General features: G+C 45.9%; 1 protein-coding gene across 1 annotated transcript in view; it reads right to left on the bottom strand.

Annotated features, from left to right (window-relative positions):
- Positions 1–217: 217 nt before the first annotated feature.
- pvrl2l (PVR cell adhesion molecule related 2 like) overlaps positions 218–23,411 on the bottom strand; it is a gene marked incomplete at both ends in the record, with an annotated part of 172,389 nt that continues 149,195 nt past the window's right edge. Inside the window, one exon of the mRNA XM_079232075.1 lies at positions 218–828. Coding sequence (XP_079088201.1) covers positions 218–828 — 611 coding nt within the window. The remainder of the gene's footprint in view (positions 829–23,411) is intronic.

Raw genomic sequence — 23,411 nt, 5'->3', positions numbered from 1 at the left:
CCCTCAGCGGCTCCGCAACACCTTTTTTCTTTCTTTTTCGGCCCCGGTTATGACATTGTACAGGCAGAGAGAGGATGGCGTGTCTTTAACCGGGCTGAAGGTGAAGCAGGTCGGCGTTTAGCTGATGGAGGCGATGCGTCGGTTCGTTCAGGAGATGAAGAGGGCTGCTCTTCCTCCTCCACCTTTTCCCCTTTCCCCTCCTCCCTCTCCCCCGTCCTCAGACGTAAATGGCAGTCCGGGATATGACGGAGCCGTCCCTCTGAGACTCCATGTCGTCGTCGAGGTACACGTCTTCTTCGCCGCCGTGGCCCCTGTGGACGTGGTAGGCGGGAGGCTGCATGTCCCCGGCTCCCCCGGGGGCCCCGAACCGGTCGTAGTCCTCCTCCATGCTGTCGTCCAGGTCGAACTTCCTCCTGTCGGCTTCGTCCATCTCCCCGCTGAGGAGGATGTCGTGGGCGGTGGGGGGGTTGCCCATTGAGGCGGGATGGAGGTGGTGGTGGTGGTAGTCGTTGGCCTTCTCCGTCAGAGTCCCCGTGGCGTCGCAGCCCTCCCGGTACGTGTAGACGGGCCCGTTGTTGTTCGCGCCCGTCCCGTTCTTGCCGCCGGTCCCGCTGAACAAGAGGCGGGCTTTGTTGCCGTAGTCTCCCCCGTTGCTGCCGCCGGCGCCGGCCGCTACGGAGTCCCCGCTGCCGGGGTAGCCGCGCCTCTGCTGCCGGCGACTCCGGCTCAGGAGAACGGCAACGAGCGCGACGACCAATAGCAGGGCCAGGAGGGAGCCGATCACGGCGCCCGCCACGACGCCGGCGCTCGACGGATCCTCCAGGGCTTCTGCAGAGGGGGATGGGAGGGGTTTGGAAGGAGGGGTGGAAAAAATGGAAGGTGGAGGAAAAGAAAAAAAAAAAATAGGGCAGGAATTGATGGCTGTTTTTTAAGGAAGTCTTGGGAGGAGGTATTCACAGTCCTTCTCGTGATGTAAGTGTGCTGCAGTGATAGTGTCTTCCACTACGTGTGTTACAATCCTCTTACAAGTGTGTAGTAATGTTCTCCTCAGTGTAATCCCTCGGTGAGGGTGCAGTCACTCATTGCTGGGATCAGGCTGAATGGAACTCATTCACTCGCTCCTGGCGGCTTGTCGCGCTGCATTTTGCTCTAAACACATGTCTGTCCAGCTGCTGGCACTTCAGCTTTTTGTCAACACGCCCCACTCCCCCCTTTTTTTTGCCAGCTGAGGGAGAAAAAAAAGCCTTTACTACTGTAATGGTCCTTTCTTTCTATACTTCGTGTTGGTGTGAGCCAAAGTTTGCCTCCCGACCCTTGTTTCAGCCGAAGATTGAAACAAGAGAACGAGACACGTGCTGTCGGGTTAGAGGTCACGCAGACAGACAGGCACACAGACAGGACAGGACAGGCAGAGGGGTTATTTTGAAGAGGTTCAGTGGAAAAAGAGCACACATTTGCGCCTGGAAACCGCCACAATGTTTGGACATCCCTTCAGCCCCCCCCATCTCTTCAACCTCCGTCTCTCTCCCAGACTCCTAATTACACCCACTCCTCATCCCCTCTCTCCCCTCTCATCCTCTGCTTCCTCCCCATGCCGCTCTTATGGCTCAGTAAGTCAAAACCACAGGGCCGAGTGATCGCCCGCCGTCAAGCCCGGCAACCGAGTCCAGATCTCGCTGATCAGCGGCGCACAGAGGTAAAAAAATAAAAGAGTTTCACACTGCGGAGCAAGACCCATGCCGGGACATTTATAAGAGGATTCTCTGCAGGACTACGAGACAGAAAAAGAGGTCGGGCTCAGATAGTGTGGGATTTGTACGCGTGAATTCACGCTGGGCTCAAAAGCGACCAGAAAAGAAAGTGTAAAACCAGGCAAGGAGAAGCACTGAGCCTGGAGTGCAGATCTTCAGCAGGCCAGCTAATGTGTCTTTTGTGTGTGTGTGTGTATGTGTGTGTGTGTGTGTGTGAATGCCATGCTGATTTTTCTTCGGGGGATGCAGCAAGGGCAGCAGCAGGGAAATTTGAACCCTTTCTTGTTTTATGCAAATAACAGCGAGGTTCTGCCAGCGCTCCTGGCAAACACAGCGGTGAATGCCAATCAAACAATCTGAGCTTGGCTGAAATGAGCACTGTGTGGGGTTACGTGCCCGGCCAGCACCACCGAGGGAATCGCTTCGGACATCAAATAATAATCTGTACGGTGCTGGCGAGTAAGAGGTGTGTTAACAAAACCAGTTGGGGTGAGGGGGGGGTCACATATAAAGAGGGGCGTAAGATAAAAAAAATGCAGAGATGAGATAAGACATGAAAGAGAAGTAAGGGGAGGTTTCGGTGGAGGAGAATAGATGAGCAGAAAAGGAGAGGTATCAGTTCGATTTCAAACGGCGTCATGGTCTGGTCCTACATGGGGGATGCCGGAGGGTTATGCCAGGGTGAGACAGACGGGTTGGGGCGAAACCAGGCGGGGCTCTTGGGACAGGATATGATGTCTAAATACGGGGACAGTGTCTGGTGATATCCAATTGAAGTGGCAGAAGGCATTAAAGATGATGCATCCAACTCTGCCTGTCCTAGTTTTTCTCTCCCCGCAAACTTACAGACTGGCAGGGAAACACAATGTGCGAGCCAACATTTTTTATTTATATTTGTTGTGCCGTTTATATTTTAGGCATTTGGGGTATTCGTCAAACGCCTGTGTGAGAGGCAGCTGAATAATGGCCCTTTGTGGTGGGTGGCTGTTGCACTTCCATTAATCAAGTGCTTAAAAAATCCTATCCTTCTGGAGAGACAATACTCCTTCAACGATCCATTACGGTTGGCTGGTTTATTTTTCTCAATAAATGATGGACCACATGCATAAGTAGCACAATTTCTCTCCAATCTCAAAGTCCAAAGCTGGAGGATGATAACGGATCTCTCAGAGAAGTGATCACGTGTAAAGAAAGTAATTAGCTGCTATCCACAAATTAGTGGCTAACTAGGGCCAAACTACACATTCAGAATCCAGAAAAACAGACTTCCATGTAGGGGTGTGCGGTATAACCGGTTTCAAATTTCCGTAAGGTATGAATTTTTCATGTACCGCCAAACCGGTGCTTAGCCGTAACAACTGTTACTGTTGCTATTCATTGTATTACGTGTATTCAGAGTCATGGTTTCTAACTGTATAACAACAATTAATAACCCACAACTAACACTCTTTAACAGGGTAAAACATCACGACACAACAGTTTGGGACACATAAACAACACTGATAATTGTATATTTATAAAATTACACTGCCGAACTGCATGCTGGGTAAAGCTCGCCCACTTTCACAGAAACTCCGTCGCAGGAAGACACAGACACTGCAGTCGAACTGTCAAATCATTACCTCCTAATGTCTAACCCTAACCACTTTTCCTTAACCTTTGTGGAAACATCACAGGGTTAAAGAAAGATGGGAAGGAGAGTTCATGAGGAGTTAGGAAAAGTCAACCGCGGTGTTTAAAGAATCCGACTCCACTTTCACTAAGCGACGCAGTTATGATGCAACGGCAGGCGCATGTTAGTGACGTCGGTCTGTCTGCAGCTTTGAAACTACAACGGTGTAGTCCATCTCAGACTCCAGTATAGCACATCTTAAATACTTTGTCCGTGTCTTCTTACAGTGTTGGGTCATGTAGACGACATAAACAACCCGGTTCAAAGTATTACTTTATTAACGAGGTTGGAATAGAAATGAACGAAGGAATATGAAAGTGAAACCAACATATTTTTCACAGTACAAAGCTACTAAACTGTCTCTTTGTTCAGTTTCAAACATGCTGAATTAAATACGTTATCTATCACACTAACGATGTGTGTCATATATGAGGGAGATGAGACACATATGTGTGTGTCTCATCTCCCTTTATGTTGTTACGGTTTATATTCAGATTATAATCTGATTATAAAAATATGCAGACAACAGTTTATGAAACACCACACAACTCGTGTTGACTTGATATGTTTTATTATAATGTAGTTGATTAAAAAGATGATAATCACAAACATGACCCAGACTGAAGAGCTCGTCCAGTTTAACTCTTTCATTAAAGCTTCTGTAACTGAAGTCAAATAAAATAATGAGCTACAGTACAACACCAGAGAGAATATCAAATACGTCAGTTTGATCACTTTACAGCAGTTTGATCACTTTACAGTAGTTTTCAGCAACGTTACGTCCGTAGTTTGCCAGCAGGTTTAACAGATTATTGAAAGTATTTCCAAGTTATAGCAACGGTTATTTACATGATCTGCGTTTGTCGGTCATGATCGTTCTCGTGAACGGCCGAATGATACGTCACTTTAAAAGTTGTCGCTGCAAGGAATTGTGGGTCGGCATTATCTCCTTTCCTTTCGTAAAGGAAGGTCCAATGTTTCCTATGCTAAAGGAGATAAGTTAGGAAGCATGAAGCTCCTTTCCTTTGCGTTTAGAGAATTCGACTCCTACTAATACTTCCGGGTCATTTCACTCAGTTAGGAAGGTTCCTAACCAAAAAGGACTATTCGAATGAGACCAATCCCGAAGGACCTGTAGCTAGAAGGCTTTTACTTGGCCTTCAGTCTTAACTCTATGGGCCAAGTTATACAAAAGAAGAAGGGATTCGTACAAAGTCTCCGTGTTGGGGACCAATAGTGTTGAGAACTAATCAGTTCCCAACGACCTACACTGTTGAGTTGCACTCGGTTGAAAAATGACACAAAACAAAACAAAACAAAGAGCTGGGGCCAAACCCATGGTCTCTTTTCTCAACTCAACCAATCACAGGGTGAGGTGACTATGTTCCAAAGATGGTCGCACACTGAAAAGGTGTGTGGGCGGGTTGGGCGTTTCCAAAGCTATTCAACCGTCCAACTAGCAGTTCTGATGGAGCACACTGGCCACTCTGCTTCCTCTATCAGAAACACATTTCCAGGAAGTTTGACATTTCAGGAAATATGTTTGTTTGCTTTTTTGCAGATAAGAAGATAGGAAGAAAAAAACAGCACATAATTCTCTGTAAAACCACTATTTATTGTTTAAACAACCAGGTACTAACGTGCCAGTCAGTGAGCTTTCATGGTGCTGGGAGTCGTAGTGTTGAACTTTGGACAGAGCCAGGCTGTCTGGCTGGCTCCTTGTTCTTTTCTTTTTGCAAAAGTAAGCTAAGCCTCCCGGTTCCAGCTCCATACTTAATGTTAAGACAATGTTAATTTTAAGACATGAGACTGATATGAATCTCAACTTGCTCTTACTCCTGGCAACAAAAAAAAAGCGATGAAGGTTATTTTCCAGAATGTCTAAATATTTCTTGAAAGGCATGGCAAGTATCTTTTAATATAACATCAGGTGAGACTTTGACACCGACTTATTGTTACTGCCCTGTCGAACAGGTCCATTAGGTAAACAGAGTGGGAGCGAGTTCACCGTGACCCCATATGACATGGGTTAGGGCTATAAATACATCTATGCACAGTAGGAAAAAATGCATCTTATCAGATAGAAGCTTTGTGCAGGCGTTTCCTGACATCACTTATTACAATCTAAAACAGTAATGGATGGTGGATTAGCTCTGACAAAAATGTGCCGGGAGCATGATCAACGTCAGTGTCACATCCGCACCACCCGTCCCAATGGAGCGCTTTGGTAAACACTGCTCTGTGAACACATTATTTTTCGGTGGGGGGGTGACAAAAAAAAGCAGGGAGGCTATCGTTAGCAAGAAAATAGGCCACGCTTGTCATCCTTAGTTCTCATCAACAGCAGCAGGCTGCCTGCATTAAGAAGCACGGTGATAAATGTCAAAGAGAGAGGCAGAGGAGCTTATATCGGTCTCTGCATTAGTGTCATGTACATGGAGGAGATTAGGGGAGGGAGGGAGGAAAGGAGAGAGAGAGAGAGAGAGAGAGAGAGAGAGAGAGAGAGAACGAGAACCCCATGAAAACTATCCATTACTACTCGGTGACATTCACTGCGATAGGGATAATCTAACTGAGAAGATTTGGGACATGTGGATGCAAGGAAGGTGGAAAGAGTTAGAGTGGTTTAGAGAGAGAGAAAGAGAGAGAGAGAGAGAGAGAGAGAGAGGAAAGCAAATCTACTTATTTACATGGTGGGGGCGGTGACAAATACACGACACAAAAATGTGTAATAATCATTTTCGGATATGATATGTCTAAAGCTTTTATTGTGAAAGGGAAAAACAGAAGGAATGGATCTGGTCTGCGCCGCCATTGTCCAAGTTAAAAAGTGTTTAACTTTGAACATATTGTAGCAAGGACTTGCTAGTCTTGAAGTTGAAGTTTCAGGACGTAGTAATCTTTGTAGAAGTCTAATATTTTTTCAGTTTTTCTGATTGAAGTAATAACAGTGTATGTTTTAGAGTTTTAAGATTGAAGTCACTTAGCTTTCTCACTTAACTTACTTGAAAAAGCTGAACCCCCAATAAAATGTTGAAAAATTAAGTAATTATTGTGTATATCACTCAACACTACTGACATCATGGGGGTATAATCTGGCTTGAGGGGTATGAATTGGCCTCGGCCATAATATACCCAGGGTGTAATCTATCCTAGGCCCCTTTAACCCCGGGTATAGTCCGGACTGGGGGTATACTATGGCCTGTTACACCGGGATAACAAGCTACGTTGCTTCTTCTCAGCGTAATATTTGTGTTCTTTGTGGAAAGATATATTCATGTTTGAATTAATCACAAGGACAAAACACTGTGTGTAAAGGCTTAAAAGAGGCATGCAATGATGAAATCTCGATAATCTCTTGCCTCTCTCCTTCCCTGCCTCTCTCCTTCACCACCTCTCTCCTTCACCACCTCTCTCCTTCCCTGCCTCTCTCTTTCACCGTCTCTCCTTCCCAACTTCTCTCCTTCACCACTTCTCTCCTTCCCCGCCTCTCTCCTCCACCGCCTCTCTCCTCCACCGCCTCTCTCCTTCCCCGCCTCTCTCCTTCCCCGCCTCTCTCCTTCACCACTTCTCTCCTTCACCACTTCTCTCCTTCACCGCCCCTCTCCTTCCACGCCTCTCTCCTTCACCACCTCTCTCCTTCACCACTTCTCTCCTTCACCGCCCCTCTCCTTCCACCGCCTCTCTCCTTCCCCGCCTCTCTCCTTCCCCGCCTCTCTCCTTCACCACTTCTCTCCTTCACCACTTCTCTCCTCCACCGCCTCTCTCCTTCCCCGCCTCTCTCCTTCCCCGCCTCTCTCCTTCACCACTTCTCTCCTTCACCACCTCTCTCCTTCGCCGCCCCTCTCCTTCACAACTTCTCTCCTTCCCCGCCTCTCTCCTTCCCCGCCTCTCTCCTTCACAACAGCTCTCCTTCACCGCTTCTCTCCTTCCCCGCCTCTCTCCTTCACCGCCTCTCTCCTTCACCGCCTCTCTCCTTCACCGCCTCTCTCCTCCACCGCCTCTCTCCTCCACCGCCTCTCTCCTCCACCGCCTCTCTCCTTCCCCGCCTCTCTCCTTCCCCGCCTCTCTCCTTCACCACTTCTCTCCTTCACCGCCCCTCTCCTTCCACGCCTCTCTCCTTCGCCACCTCTCTCCTTCGCCGCCCCTCTCCTTCACAACTTCTCTCCTTCCCCGCCTCTCTCCTTCACAACTGCTCTCCTTCACAACTGCTCTCCTTCACCACTTCTCTCCTTCCCCGCCTCTCTCCTTCCCCGCCGCTCTCCTTCACCACTTCTCTCCTTCACCGCCCCTCTCCTTCACCGCCTCTCTCCTTCCCCGCCTCTCTCCTTCCCCGCCTCTCTCCTTCCCCACCTCTCTCCTTCCCCACCCCTCTCCTTCCCCACCCCTCCGTCTTTGCATCATTCTCACATACTGGAAATCTGCCCTGAAAACACAGTGCTGCTTTTGAATACATCATATAATAAGCCACAAGCAGTGACTTGAAAAGCTCCACAGCGGGAATCCTCATTAAACTTCCGGTCAAAGACATCTAAAACAAAATATCCCCAACACCTTGTCTTGAAGACAAAACGGAAAGGATGAAACATCTCTCCCTCACAAAGAGGGGAGTCCACTTTCTGCATTAAATCAAATATGCCATTTTTTTTTATGTTTAGGAACAGCGAGCTTCTGGATCTCCCATTGGGCTCATTACGTTTTCTCAATAATTCCATTATTGCAATGGATTGCACGGAGAATAGAAATGTTGGTTTCAGCTGCTTTTTGACCTGTAGAGCCATGTGCATCTAGGAAATACAAACAACCCCTCCCACACAAAGATGAGCAGGTTCCTGAAAATGCAAGGAACTGTTGAAGTGTTGACGAAGGTCAGCGGTTGGGGCACGTTCTCGAAGAATGCTCGCAGGTGCGAGTGTCTCCCGCATAAGTAGGCCAACCTTTAACCCGGGACATACAAACCTCTTTTCCAAACGAGACCTGCTCCTGAGGCCCACCTCATGCACATAGTTTACCAAGAGCCGCAGTTATCACTTTTATTTTCTTAGGTCACAAATGAGCCTTGTATAAAAAGAAAATACTCCCCTGGATACAGTGCGGTGAATGAAATCAAGAGATATTACAAAAGTATTTCTTTAGCTTGTGAGCCGAGTCGAGAGTTTCTTACCAGCCGTTCAGCTCTTCAGGTGAGAGCTAGCTGTACTTAGCTAACGTGCTGACCTTCCAGGATTATGAATGCCATGATCATGAATCGGCGGTGAACATCTTGCACTCAGAAAATAAATATGTTTTCCCCCCATCTAGCAAACAAGGAGCAGAAGCACCACATCATCATCATCATCATCATCATCATCAGCGCAGAAAGGCGTTCTGTTTCAGGCTGGCTGAACATTTACTTGTCAATATCTCCTTTCTAATTCAAACCAGTGCCACAGGCACAGATGGAACATCTCCATAAATTGGATGCAAATGTATGATAAATGGTTACCACTTGTTGATAGTGTGTTGCTTATCTGTGCTTTAAACACATTTGACCTTTGGTTTATCTTTGCCTCAGAAAGAACTCCGTACGTGTGTTGCAAATAAAAGCTCTATTCTGCTTTGTGGGTAGAAATAACCTCCATGCGCTTCAAACTTGTGTGTTCATCTTGAGATGTAGAGCCATGAATGAACAGGGGGAAAGGCAAAAAAGGGGAAGACAACAATAACACAAGTGGAATCATCAATGTAATGAAAATCCAGTTAGCCAGAGATACCGCGATGGACGATCAATCTGCAACGCCACAAGACTAAGACCACCACCTACTGTGTGGAATGGGCTCCATTTTTATGCCTCTTTAAATGTAAAGCACATTGAGTTTCTCGATGAAAAAATATGCTTTACAAATAATGTTGCCTTGCCTGATATCACTCACTTTTCATCATTATTTTTCCTTCTCTCTTTTGCTGTTGTCATTAATCATTAGCCATCTTCGTTACAAACATACCTCACACGATCTCACATGTCATGTCACAAAAACTGGCTAAACTTAATCAATACAAACTGTTATACTGTACTGGGCGACTGTGGCAGAGCAGGATCATCCTTCAATCAGAGGATCGTCGGTTCGATCCCCGGCTCCGCTAGTCCATGTCGATGTGTCCTTGGGCAAGACACTTAACCCCAAATGACTCCCGTAGCTGTGCCTACGATGTTTGAATGTTGGTTACTGCTGATGGGCAGGTGTCACCTTGCATGGTAGCCCCTCCCATCAGTGTATGAATGGGAATTAATGGGTGTGAATGGGTGAATGATGACATGATGAGTGGTCGAAAGACTAGAAAAGAGATGTACAAGTACAGTCCATTTACTGTACTTTTCCTAATGGCGTCTTTAGATTTGTACTGTGACATATCTCCAGGGAAACCTTTGCATTTGATTGGTCCGCAAAAAAATTGGGCGGGGTTAGAATGTAACACGATAAAGAGTTGCAGATAGTTGAAAAAAAAAATTAAATTCTGTTTTTAAGAAGAAAAAAACTATTGGATTTTGACATAAAAATACAAATAAATAGTTTTTGGTAATGTATTTGCATATATTGTAGCACAATGTGACCTGGATGTGATCTAAAAGGGTAAAACAGGCTATTGTAATTCCAACCCAACTTTAAGGTCCTGTATATTACAACAGCATCCAATTTCTTGTCACGTCATACTGCGCCAATAATAAATGAAAAAAATAAAGAGGAGGTGAGGCCGAGGCTAAATGTTATCACGGCGGGTTAAAAGCGCCTGGAGGCAACGCAGACTGGAACACCACACGTCCAGTAGGAAGAGGGTTCCACAATAAACTAACACAGCATGCCGAAGCATTTTTTTTTACTGTTGACTTGAAACAAGGTCCATTTTTAAGGATTTTGACTTTCAGAAATATCTATTTTTACCCCCAGGCAGGTGCACACGACGCGCAAGGCCCGACTGAAGGACATCCGTCAATAAAGAAGATAATGGGTCACAATTATCCAGCGGATGATAGCGTGCAGAAACAGGTACTTATGCAGCTTCTGACCATCAAGATTAGCATTTATTCCTGAATGACGATCACTGTGCCGAGTTCCAGGAGCAGGCCGTGTCTTTTTAAATCAGACTATGGCAAAGTGAGTCCGGGCCCTTAAAGGTATACACCAGGTACACTGAGGAGAGGTTTCAGGTAGAAGGAGCTATTTAAACGGGTAAATACTGTACATTTCCCCTCAGTGTAATTGCACAATAGTGAGACAAAGAGCGGTACTAGTACAGGTTGGGTCGGATCATTTCTTTCCCTCCTCACACGTGCATGCTTGTACACGCTTCACTCAAACACAAAGCATCGTTCTACAAACACAAGGATAAAACCCTGGAGCTGCTGCTAGCTTGTCCCAGCTGGCTACAGTTGTGAAACCAGTCCAGCGGGTATATTCGCCAAGTCACCAAGCTTCGAGCACTAAATATTGAGCAGAAAACATCTGGAGCCACCAGGCCTTTAAAGGACTGACAGGCTGGCGGTTTGTAGTCGTCATGCTCAGCTTTCCTACGTAACCCAACACTGACTTGCCAGTCAGATTTTCCTGATTTTTCCAGTTTTTCCATAACCCGGTTCTATCTCAGGCTCACTTTCTGCCAAATATAACAGCTGTTCCTAGAAGTGTGCAGCATGAAAAACCCTTTTCTCTAAAAGTCTCCTCTTTCCACCACAACACAGTGAAACCAAATGTTTCTTTCATGCATCCTCACAGTGCACAGCTCACGCTTTTGCGTGACGCAGCAGCAAACTCAGCAGACACAACCAACCCGGAACTTTCTGCATTTTTTTCATTACATTTGTTCAACAGCGTCATTTGTTTCCGCAAACGAGGCACAAAATGCACCTGCCGGTGTCCGTGACATTGGTTTACAGTTAAGGGTTTGGTTTTAAATGAATCACATTAAAGACGTAATGAAGTACCATTTGAAGAGGCTTTCAGTCGGTCTTCATGCCGCCGTTGGTCCACTAATTGTTGCGCTGTAATGAAAAACATTCAGGTTCTCTTTATGTCCTGTTTGAATACCAACACACACACACACACACACACACACACACACACACACACACACACACACACACACACACACACACACACACACACACACACACACACACACACACACACTAAATGATTAATGCTCTAGAATTATCTCCATTCACTCACACACGGATAAGCTGTAATACACAGACACACAATTTGCTTAATTACCCTCGATGACACAGACACACTTGCAGACACACACACACACACACACACACACACACACACACACACACAGTTTGTTTAATTAGCCCTGATCCCTGATCTTAAGACACGCACAATATTTCCGACCCCCACCGACCATCCAACCACCGGTGTTTCCATGACGATCTCAATCATTTCCTCAACCCCTCCATGCCACAGCAAGGGGGAGGAAATGTCCTGCCGAAATCATCTTCAATTCTGTCTCTGCATCACAGACTCTAGCCGGTGCGTTTCATCTCCCCCCTCACTTTTCATCAGCGAGGAAATAATCAGAGGGTGGTAAAAACGAAGGGAAAAAAAGAAAGACAGAACGAAACTGTAAACTACATGAAACAGGTTCATACACATTTTGACCAATGATTTCCATGACTTTAGACCTCTGAAACCTTTGAAATCTGGGTGTAAACATGAAAAAGTGATAACATGTAGTATTTAAACTAACAATGAGAACACAAAGCATACAGTAAACCTTAAATGACAAATGAATGAGGCAATAGTTTGATTAAAAGAATAAACATCTATATAGATGCCTGTATGTATGCCTGCTTAAATTTTGAGCGTCTTTCTTTTAAAAGCATATTAATTATTTCAAACTCAGCAAATGACTCAGTAAATGAAAGTCATGAATATAACATATTTCCAAAACTTTTGGGATTTTATTTTTTACAAGGACATAAACATTTTAAAATTCCATGACTCTTCCAGGTTTTCCATGACCGTATGAACTCTGATGAAAAGAAAGAGAGAGAGAGGGAAATGTAAAAAGCCGTCTCCTCAGAGACCCTCAGGGTTTTAAATGGAGGCTTTCTGACACAGAAGCAGATGGGATGAAAACTACAGAGCATAGACAGACGGAAAGGAGAAGGGGGTTTGGATACAAGAATGGATGGAGAGATGACGGATAGCTAGATGCATGGAAATGGAGATAAAGTGGCTGATCTCATCTCTTTCAAGCTCATTACCCCTTCATCACCTTGAAAGCTCATCTGCATTGCTTTTTGTTCAAACATATTTTTCCCGCAGAAAACACACCGTCGAACTTACAAGAGGCACACACACACACACACACACACACACACACACACACACACACACACACACACACACACACACACACCTAATTAAGCTCTTCCCATTCTGCGGCACCCTGCAGGGGTTATGAACTTCAGGAGGTTTCCCCGAGTGGCTGCCGACCTTCCTCTTCCAGCACCACGCTCATTTAACATCCAGCTGCTGCGCACACAGGCGCTTATACGAACGCGCAATAAATGACTCAAACACACACAAACACTCCACAGACAATTTCCCCCACTCACCTTAGTCACGACCCTCAGATGAAGTGTAAATGCACAAACATGTACGTGATGCACATCATGCGCTCGTGTATACGCACACCGGAGACAGCCAACATACAGAAGAACCATAACTCAATTTTGACAAGCTTTTGACAGTGATGTGCATTAGCGCACAACCTGAATGTGCTGGACACCTTCTCTTTTTTTTCTTACACCCACCCACACACACACACACACACAGACAGTAAAAATCCCTCTCTGACACAACGGCACAGGAATGCAAGGCCTCGGAGGGAATAAACACCCTGCCAGGAGGTTTACCGAGCACAGATTAACTGTACGGTTGTAAAACTCGGCCATAAAAAAACCACACACACTGCAAGGGAAACTAAATGGGAGCAACAGGACTGGATAATGATGTTGAGTACGTGAACACCCACTTACACAGGGTCAGATCAGGTCAGAGCCCAATTGATAGGAGAGGTCCCTCCCCTTTCGGTTTTGGAAATAAATATGTATGATAGTCAACGGCTATAGAAAAGTAGGAATAAATATATACTGAATTACACACAAGATGTTTGTCATTTTGTAAATTAATATGGAGATTTGTCGTAGCGCCGTTTAGTTTAGTGTCCCAACGAACTGCATTTCTCGTTTCAATCGCCAACGCTAGCTAGCTAGGTGCTATCTAGCTAGGTGACTTGGCCATGTGCCACACACAGATGTAACGGTATCTGAAGTGACTCCTGTTCTTTTTTATCAGCCGGGAGGCAAACACACTCGTACACTCAGAAACGTAATTCTGTGCGTTGCTGAGCTGTAGCATGCTAGTAGGTTTAGCCATGTTAATAAAGCTCAATGCAACTGTGTGAAACTGTATCTGTGCGAGTTTGAGAGCCTTAACTGTTCAAGTTAGAACGACGGCTAAAGGGCTGTTGACGGGTAATCATTTTAAAAACTATTTTTGAAAAAAAGGGTTATTGCTTTTTCTTTGTTTTCCCGGTTGTACCGAAACATGACCCTAAAAACGGAGTACGTACCAAACTGTACCGTGTCCAAATTCGGCCGCAAAAGTTCACATCTTTCAACGAACTTAAGGCAAACTCCGGCACAAAAAACAAAAAAGAATCACACACAGAATACGCAGAGTCCCATGGGAACGGAGGGACTTCCGGTTGACTAGCATACGTACACAGAGCTAAGTGGAAGCAATGCGTTAGCGTTAGCCGTGCAGCGAGGTGGCAACCATTAAAACAAAGAGGATACTTGGCTACGACTGGTGTGCCTGCTGCAAAATGGAGCATCCTGAACTAAATCTGAAGAAGTTGTTCCATCTCAAGACATCATCGAGGTAAATCGGAGCTTTTCAAACAGCTCAATTCATTTTGAAATATTTATTTCTCCAGCAGTTCCTTTCACTCTCTTCTTTCGTCATCCAAGGTTTCACTGTAATATAAAATTGGTATTATTTGGACTGGTTTTCATCCTCCTGCTTGAATTGAAACTCTCCAGTTGCTTCCGTTGAAAGAGTTTCAAGACCTTTGAGACTTTGAACCTACAACAAAGTTCATTTGGGGAGGTTCACTGGGAAATAATGCTTTTATTTCCAACTAGATTTTCTGTTACAGGTGCATAGATTGTGCCGCAGTTATAAAAAATGTAATAATAAAACCTGAGTCCACACACATATCCTAGGGTGTAATGGAAATGTCTTCACAGCCAGCAGATCTCAAGATTTTTCTACCTTTCCCCCCGCATGATTATACAGGACTGTGTGACAGCCTCGGGCGCCGGATAATTAGCTGCACTCCGAAAGTCTGCGCCCCGTGTAAGATCAGCGCTCTGACCTCAAAAGTGGTTGAGAGCCTCCGGATCAGAGGGTGCCTTGTACCGCTGTCATGCCGGGGCCGGAACTGTCTGCGAGGCGCGTTTTCTACAATTAGCCTTTGAATCCCATTACAAGTAGAAGGCTTCAGTCATGCGCTGCGAGCGTTCTCTCAGCCCGATTGAACCAAACCCAGGTTTACAAAAGGAGCACGGGCCACCCTGGGTGGAAACCAACTGGAATATAAAAGACAGGAGGTTTTGGTCCCAGATCTCTGCCTGAGGATGCAATCACACCTCTGTTCTGGATTTATTTTCCCCGCGTGTCAAATGTATTAGCTCACCGCCCGGGGACCGAGAACCTGTAAACACAAAGTCGCTCGCTACCGGCTCGCTTCCTGAGCGGTTTTTGGGGAAAGCCAAGATTTCAATTCCAGTAATGTCTGTGTTCTCTTAACAAGCGGCACCACGGGGCTCCTGGACTAATACCCTCATGAGGGGTTTGGTTGCACTTTAAATGGCTTAATGTCTCCACCAGCGTAGCCAAACTACGCTGGACTAAAAGAGGAAACATCTCACGCTTGCGATCAAAAATGTTCCACCCATGCGTGGTGTGAAGTTTGATCCCCTGCCGATTTGGAACTCAACAAATTACCTCGTTGACTTAAGCGAGCCCCGACACTCCAGCTGGAAGCCATTTGAACGATGCCAAGTTGTGACGGAGATGACGCACCCGTGTTTTTTCATCCTCAGTCGCTTGCTTCGAAACGATCAAAAATAGCCTTTGTCAGCCGGCCGTGTCGACATAAAGAAGCATTTTATGCAAATCTGTGGCGATCTGTCTAGCCGAGGTGCTTACTCAACGCGTGTGTGAACGAGTCGTTTCATGCACACACACACACACACACACACACACACACACACACACACACACACACACACACACACAGGCTCAGAGCCGTCAGCTCGAGAGGGTTGAGTACTTTAATGAACGTTATTGATGGAGAGGCTACATCACTTCTGGCGTAATTAGTCTCACACCTACATGTCTGTGGCTTCATTAATCCACTTGCAGATTCTGGCTAATATGCATGGTCGCGCACACACACACACACACACACACACACACACAGTATGAGCATCAGGCACACTCATGTATCATAATCCCAAACCCTGGTGAGTGCTTGTGCTTCTACAGCCTGTCTGCGCTGCTTTATGTACTGCATTTGCATTGCTGCCGTGTGGATACTTATGCATATGTGTGTGTGTGTGTATGTGTGTGTGTGTGTGTGTGTGTGTGTGTGTCAGTGCCGCGCACTGTCAAATATATTTTCAGTCTGCTTGGCTGAGTGCAGGCAGCTGATTGGATCCAGACCTTGGCTGTTGATACTGATCAACAAAACCAGATTGAAAAACCGCCATCAGCCTCCCTCTCCCCTTCCCTCTCTGTGTCTCCATCCCTCTCGCCCACTCTCACTCAATCCATCTCCCTTTCTCTAAGACCCCCCCTTAAATGGGGAGGTTTGTGGTCGGGTGACTCATCCGGACCCATAGAAGAGAGGAGAGTGAAAGACGATGGTCGTAGAGAGGCGAGGAGGAGAGTGTGGGGTTAAGGGGGCCCAAGAGTGTAGAGAGAATGAGTGTGTGTGTGTGTGTGTGTGTGTGTGTGTGTGTGTGGGGGGGGGGGGGGGATAGAGGTGAATAAATGAATATGTGCTTGCGTGCCTTTGCTCGTTTCAGATGGATCACTTCCAACCAACAAAAAAAAAGAATCGGCGGAGAGGGGGATGAAGAGGGAGGTGCCAGTGAGGGAGGAGAACAGCAGACCCAGTGTGTGGAGGATTAAGGCCGCTGCTCTTTCTGCTCCTCCAGCCACCTCTCCCACCCGCCGTGCTCCTGAAAACCATCAGGACACGGAGATGATAAGCAAACATGAAGACAGCGACAATGCCCCGCTGCTTCCAAATATGAAGGTTGTTCATGTTTCTGCACATGGACACCAAGGCGCTCATTACCAGAAGTCTATTCAGTCCTGGGGCTGCTGCGTTGTTGTGTGAATTGGACCAAAGATATACAAATTAAACAATATTGTTGCCAGGAAACAAAATGTGCAAGAGTAAATGTTAAATTAGTTGCAATGGCCCTCGAGCCAGAATAAATCATAAACATGCACACAGTGTCACGGCTAGCTCGGCTAGATGTACGCTACTCTACTGTGTTCATGGCTGAAGAGCAGTTGAAAAAGAAATGTTTTGCCTGGATCATTTCTCTCTTTTTTTTTTTAAATCATCTTTGGAACAAAATAAATTGTTTTGGCAGTGATTATATTTGTTCTCAGGATCACTTGTTCAGTGTTGTAATACTCTTGTCGACCACAGGAGGCTGAAGGAAAGCAACAGAGTTTATCGGGAACATGATGAAACGCTCCCAGACAACTGTAATTAGTAGTAATTACCTCAAACGAGCAGCCGCTGTACACTACTGTGCTGCCTAAGGTCTTTTATGCATTTGTCTCCCTCAAACATACAGCCTGTACACCCTCCTGACCTCCTGACCTCCCCGCCCCTCCTCCCCCTCTCTGCATTGATCAGTCCGTAGTGGATTAGCTGGGGATTGTGATAGCAGTCTGACCCCAGCTGGCCCTGAACAAACCCTGCTGGCTAATTGAAAGACACACACACACACACACACACACACACACAGATTAAAAGACTGCTCTGTCTGGTCCAACACACACACAACACACACAAACAAATCAACACGCAGACACACATGCGTGGAGCGAGATCAGGGCCAAGGCCAGAAGGGAATAGCTTGCAGCAGCAACAATTGAAGATATGTGGTTTCCTTGTGTGTGTGTGTGTGTGTGTGTGTGTGTCCATGCATTTGTCTCCGATAGCGTGCGCGCGCGCGCCGTACCTGCTCATGTCGGTAGCAGCGTGAGTGTTGGTGCCCCTACCTGTGTGAGGGTATGAACTGCAAAAAGGAAGCGGGAGGAAAGAGCAGCAGCAGCACAGAGGTAATCATGGCCCGCTCCCTCGGCCAAGCTTCAACTGCAGGTAACACGCCTAACCTCTGACCCCGTGAGTCCCGGAGGGGGCCAGGGGGAATGATCCCTGTGCATCGGTCCGGTGCCGAATGTGCACATGATTGCATAAATCTGTGTGCAGAGGCAAATATGAGCAGGAACGACCATGTGTGCATTAGTGCCATGCGATGGAACCACGTATGTGCAGAGCGCCACGGACCATATCTGATATATGTAATGTGCAGTCGATAAGATCGCTCTCTGTGTGTGTGGTGAACTATTACGCATAATTATGCCTGCAGCCATGCAGCTGAAGGAGTTCCAACTTGAATGGGCGGATTCAGAAAAAGAGAAAAAGACCCACGATGACTGAAAGAGAGGGAAACGAGGAGCTGGAAGGTGGAGCCCAGAGGAGGGGCACCGTATGCGGCGCTTGACGAGTATTGGCGCGCTCGCTCGTGCGTCCGCGGGTAACCTAGCGCCTCGGCTCCATCGATGAGCTCGCGCTTCTCCTCCGACTGCTGCAGCGAGAGGGGGGAGTCTGTGAAATCATGACTGCATCGAACTCGCACCGGCTCCAAGTGTAAAATATTCAGGCGAGGAACGTAGAGAAACACCTCCCTTTGAAATATTTAGACGATAGACCACGCATAGAACACTCAGCCCCCTCCTCAACCGCTCCGCTCTTACTCCAGCTCTGCTGGCTGCGTATCAATAATACATTCTGGTTCGACAAGACGGATACATTTCAAAGCAGAGGCCAGGTTTAGTTGACGGGAAGCATAATACACCGCAGACGGGTTTTTTGGACTGGAATTCACAGCGGGGGGAACTCTCCAATGAGATCACTGTCGGGAAATGTGAAGACAAGGCTGGCAATTTGAGGCTCATTTCCAGAATAAACATGTTTTAACCAACAAAGTCATCCCAGTTGTCAAATAAAAATACCGACATGACAAGAACGATTCTAAACCGTCAACTGCAACCAGTTTGCAAAGCGACCAGCCCATTAGACGGTGGTTACCGGTTGCGTTCTCGACCATTAGAAGGCTTCAGACGGAGCAAACTGCAGTTTTAATCACGTCGTCAGCGTGAACAAAACCGTTTGGTTCGGTGGAGGAAAAGTTTGTTTTAAAACAGGTGTGCAAAAGTTGACACTAGAATTACAGCCTGGCGGTTGTTTTCCTCCGCCAACCAGTCAGGTTGCAGTTTACGACAACATCATCATAAGAATGAGTTTAATCAGTTCAACCTTCCAGCTGAAGATGAAGTTCGTGAGAAGGGATTCCTGAGACTCGCTTTCATGAGAACGGGACTGACGGAAGGTCACGACCACCATCATTGAGTGCGAGTGGAAATTCCCCCAGAGAAGTTACTGAGGCATCACGTCCATTTTCAAAAGGTCAAAACGAGTCACGTGGACACGAACAGTTGTCTCCTGGGTGAAAGTCCTGCGTTTGTTTCACCCAAACATCCGCCCCGACCTCCTCCGTGCAGACTCAGTGCCGCTCAGCATGCTACGTCACCTGACCTCCTCCTTCACTCCCGCCATGATTACTGCGGCCACTAGAGGTCGTCGCCGAACAACTTCAAAACCTCCCTCAAGCTGATCCACCCCAAATCTGTTCCCGATAACTGTCAAAAAAATATATTGTACAACAAGTGACATAGATTATGTCAAAGGAACCACAATATGAATGAGTCTCCTGAATTTGCTTTGCTTGATCTCATCCTTTACTTGGTTGTGGCTGGTGGTGGGCTTTGCGTGCTTCAGTGGGTGAAGCGTAGTCCTTGACGAATGAACTACACCTGTCCCGTGTTCAAGAGAAGCGCTGCTGTTGCCGTGTCTCTTTTTGAAAAGGTGCCCTCTGTTCCTGCGGTCTCGCTGCTTTCAGCTTGAGTCTTTGTCTTGGGTACTGCTACTGCCTTGAAGGACAAAAAGAGAGAAGGGGGGACCGCCAACGGCTGAGAATGTAACACCAATTTTTTGGCTTGCTTCCCAGAAAATAATCTTGCAACGAGACTTGGTGAAAACAATCAGACTTTTATTATGTGAAGCCAGCATCCTCCGTACTCCTTTCGCTTTCACCTCTCGAACCCATATTCTGTTAATTTTCAGTTAATCAAAGGCATAATCCCTTCTGTTAATGCTGTTAATTTGTTCCCGTACAACACATCCACTTTTCAAAATGTACTGGTATTATGCTCTATGGAGGTATTTTGTAATCTAAGCCAATTACATGCCTAGTGCTAACTAGGTGTTGTTTATGTACATACAGAATGGGAAATTCCCCCAAATACCCACCTCCTCTATTATCCTTCACTTTGCTTTCATTTCCCTCGGAACCCAAAGCGGTTTCGGCTCCTGTCACTTTTTCTCTCGGCGGCCTTGATTCTCACTGTAATGTAAAAGTCCTGCACCTCTATTGAAACAGCACAAGCATGGCCAGAAGGAGAGGGAACTCCAATCATATATATATATATATATATATATATATATATATATATATATATATATATATATATATATATATATATATATATATATATATATATCCGCATGTTATATATATTATGCTATGCACATTTTTACAACCTCAACTTACAACCTCTCCTCTCTGCTGTGTTCATCCGCCTGCAGTTTTGTCGAAGTTTCAGGGAATGTTTGTCACGTGACTTTTGGTCTCAGCCGAAATTATCATGGCTCCGTAAATGTGGTGAGGAGCTCAGAATTCATTTTTTTTACAGGATCTGGTTTCATCAAACGGTTTATTCAGCGCAAGATTTTAAATGAGACATGTAGAATAACTGTGTATGTTTTTGATGAAATATCACAATCTGAAGCTTAGTTTCGGTTGCTTTTTCTGACAAAAGCGTTTGTCAAGCACGATGTGTTCAAGGACCGTCGGAAAAATGAAGATCTGACAATAATGACATTTTTAATGCTTCTGGCTAGGATAAACAGTTTTGGCATTTGTTTAAAGAAAACATGCGTTTCCATCCATGCAAAGTCAGTAGGGAATCTTACATGAAAAAAAACCCCCTGCAAAATCCCATTTCACATGTTATCAGCGTAGAAACACAGAGGTAGCGGAGCTGCAGTGTTTCGGGAGGCCGAGCGGCTGCTGGTGTGCTCACGCAGCCGCTTTCGATAATGAGACCTTCTCTCTGCTCAAGGCCACCCTGATGCCCCAAACACACACCAGGTGTGCATGTATGTGTCCATGCAGTACAGTGAAGCGTAGATCATGTAATGTTGCGAATGTTGAAAATGCCAAACAACCAGTGCTACACAGAACACACAAGTTCTCCTCAAGGACCAGTATGTGGGCGACACGATACAGAAATACGGTTTAGAGCAGACTGATGGGGAATCGCCAACAGCGAGAACAGAGTTACACATTCTACATGCACAGCTGGAGGGAAACTACTTTCAGTTGTTACCAGGGCGGAGCTTCTCCTGCTTGTTGGAGCAGTTATTAACCCTCTGAAGCCCACAAGTCACCACAGTTACGCTGTTTATCGGACCCAGAAACTGTAAAGACGAAAAATATCGTTGCTTTATAAAATATCCGACAGTACCGTGTGTTTCAGACAAAGCTTAAAGTTGTGATATCAAATCAAAATGACTTTATTCTCAATTTCGCAAAAACAGGAAACAGTTTTCACTTTCCAGATCCTGGAGAGACATATGGAGAGAGACATATGGAGAGAGACATATGGAGAGAGACATATGGAGAGAGACATATGGAGAGAGACATATGGAGAGAGACATATGGAGAGAGACATATGGAGAGAGACATATGGAGAGAGACATATGGAGAGAGACATATGGATACGGCGTTGGAGGCGGGGCTCCGTTCATCCCTATTCAAGTTGCTCAGTGGCGCAATTTCTTTTTGACTTCCTCGATACGACCCAGATCTTCCTCATCGATGGGCCCAAAGAGCACACCAGCAGCTCCTTCACCTGCCTCCCAACCCGGGCCAAATTATTTAAATAAGGGCAATTGTGGTACATAAAGACTCCATTACTTTCCAATATTTGTCAAATACATTATAAATATGGTATTGTATTATAACCATGGTATACTGCACAAAAGACATGTTAGAGTTATCCCTGCTTCTAGCCATAACTGTGCAGTTTACATAGAAGGGCAGGAAATGTGACGGGCGCAAAAAAAACCTAAAAAACAAACCTGAAACCCTGAAATTGCAGAGGGTTCAGTTAAGTGTTGTTTATTCTAATTTTGATTCAATATACAAAATGTTCGCATTTAAAGAGCACAGGCCCCCAGAATGAGAATAAACATCAGTTAGATTTTAATTGCTTCCACATGGCGGGCGTCCACGCCCCCTTTCTGTTAAACACCAACACTCAGCCCAGTGCATGGCATCGGGGATAATTAGTATCCATGTTACGTCTTACTATAACTGTAGACAGATCTGATCATTACTTGTGTTGGGATTCACCAATTATCTCACCCACTGGTCTCTTTCTGTCAGTCCCTGCATCTCCCAGAGTCATTTCAACAAGGAAATAACTTGGGTTCAAAACCAAACATGAGGTCCTGTGCATATTTCATCCAGTGTTACCTTTGCTATGTCATGCTTACTCTGCATGGCTATTAAATGTAAAAAATAAAAATAAAAACAAAGAAGCACTGGGTGTATAATTTTAATGGTTTTAGTTGAACACTGAATTTCTGGGGCATTCTCCATAATTTATAATTATGTATAATTATGCCTCAGTTGTAGTTATCGCGCTCTGTGATGTCACATCGTGTTGAGATAATAAAACAAAACAGACGAGGCACGACAAGACACATACCAATTACCCGATTACCCATAATGCACCAGCCTGCGGAGTCAGCCGTTGTATTGCAGACTGTCGACTTCTAAAGTCTCGATTTCGGCATTTTGGCCGACGCCATTTGGGTTTATCGGACGTTGCCATCTTGGTTATTTGCCGTCCAACATTCAAGGTTTGGTTGCCGCCATCTTGTTTTTTTGCAACCCGAGGGGACAAGAGAGGGCGGAGCTAAGAACAACCGCACGCTGAATAAGAGGCAATCAAAATGTTAACAACGTATGACCCGAAACTCCTGTTGACCATGTTAACTGAGGGAATAAGTCATGGAAGAAGTAGTTATTTTCTCTTAGACTATTCTACGAGGAGTCGCCCCCCGATGATGCAACTTTAAGACACTTTATTATCGGCTTTGCTTTTCAGACCGGGAGGTTGCCGTCTGCTTTCCTCTGATTGCCCCGGGTCAGTTTATTTTCTCAGATAGTGAATGAGCTTTCATCATAAACTACAGAAATGTAACAGACAGACAACTTATATTTGGTTTGCCCCTCATTCTTTCCTGAGCTCCGCACCAGAGGCGCTGATCTGTTGAGCAGATGGTCATCCTGCTGTGAGGCAGATAGAGAAATAGACTGAAGGTACCGCCGCTGATGCCGAGGTCAGATATGAGCCTCCCCACCTCTACGTGGAAGGCTTCACACCCCTGTGTGTGTGTGTGTGTGTGTGTGTGTGTGTGTGTGTGTGTGT

This window comes from Taurulus bubalis (genome assembly GCF_910589615.1).
Source record: "Taurulus bubalis genome assembly, chromosome: 16".
In the NCBI taxonomy this organism is placed as follows: domain Eukaryota; kingdom Metazoa; phylum Chordata; class Actinopteri; order Perciformes; family Cottidae; genus Taurulus; species Taurulus bubalis.
Note: the sequence above shows the minus strand (reverse complement) of the source record. Positions and strands in the feature narration are given on the sequence as shown.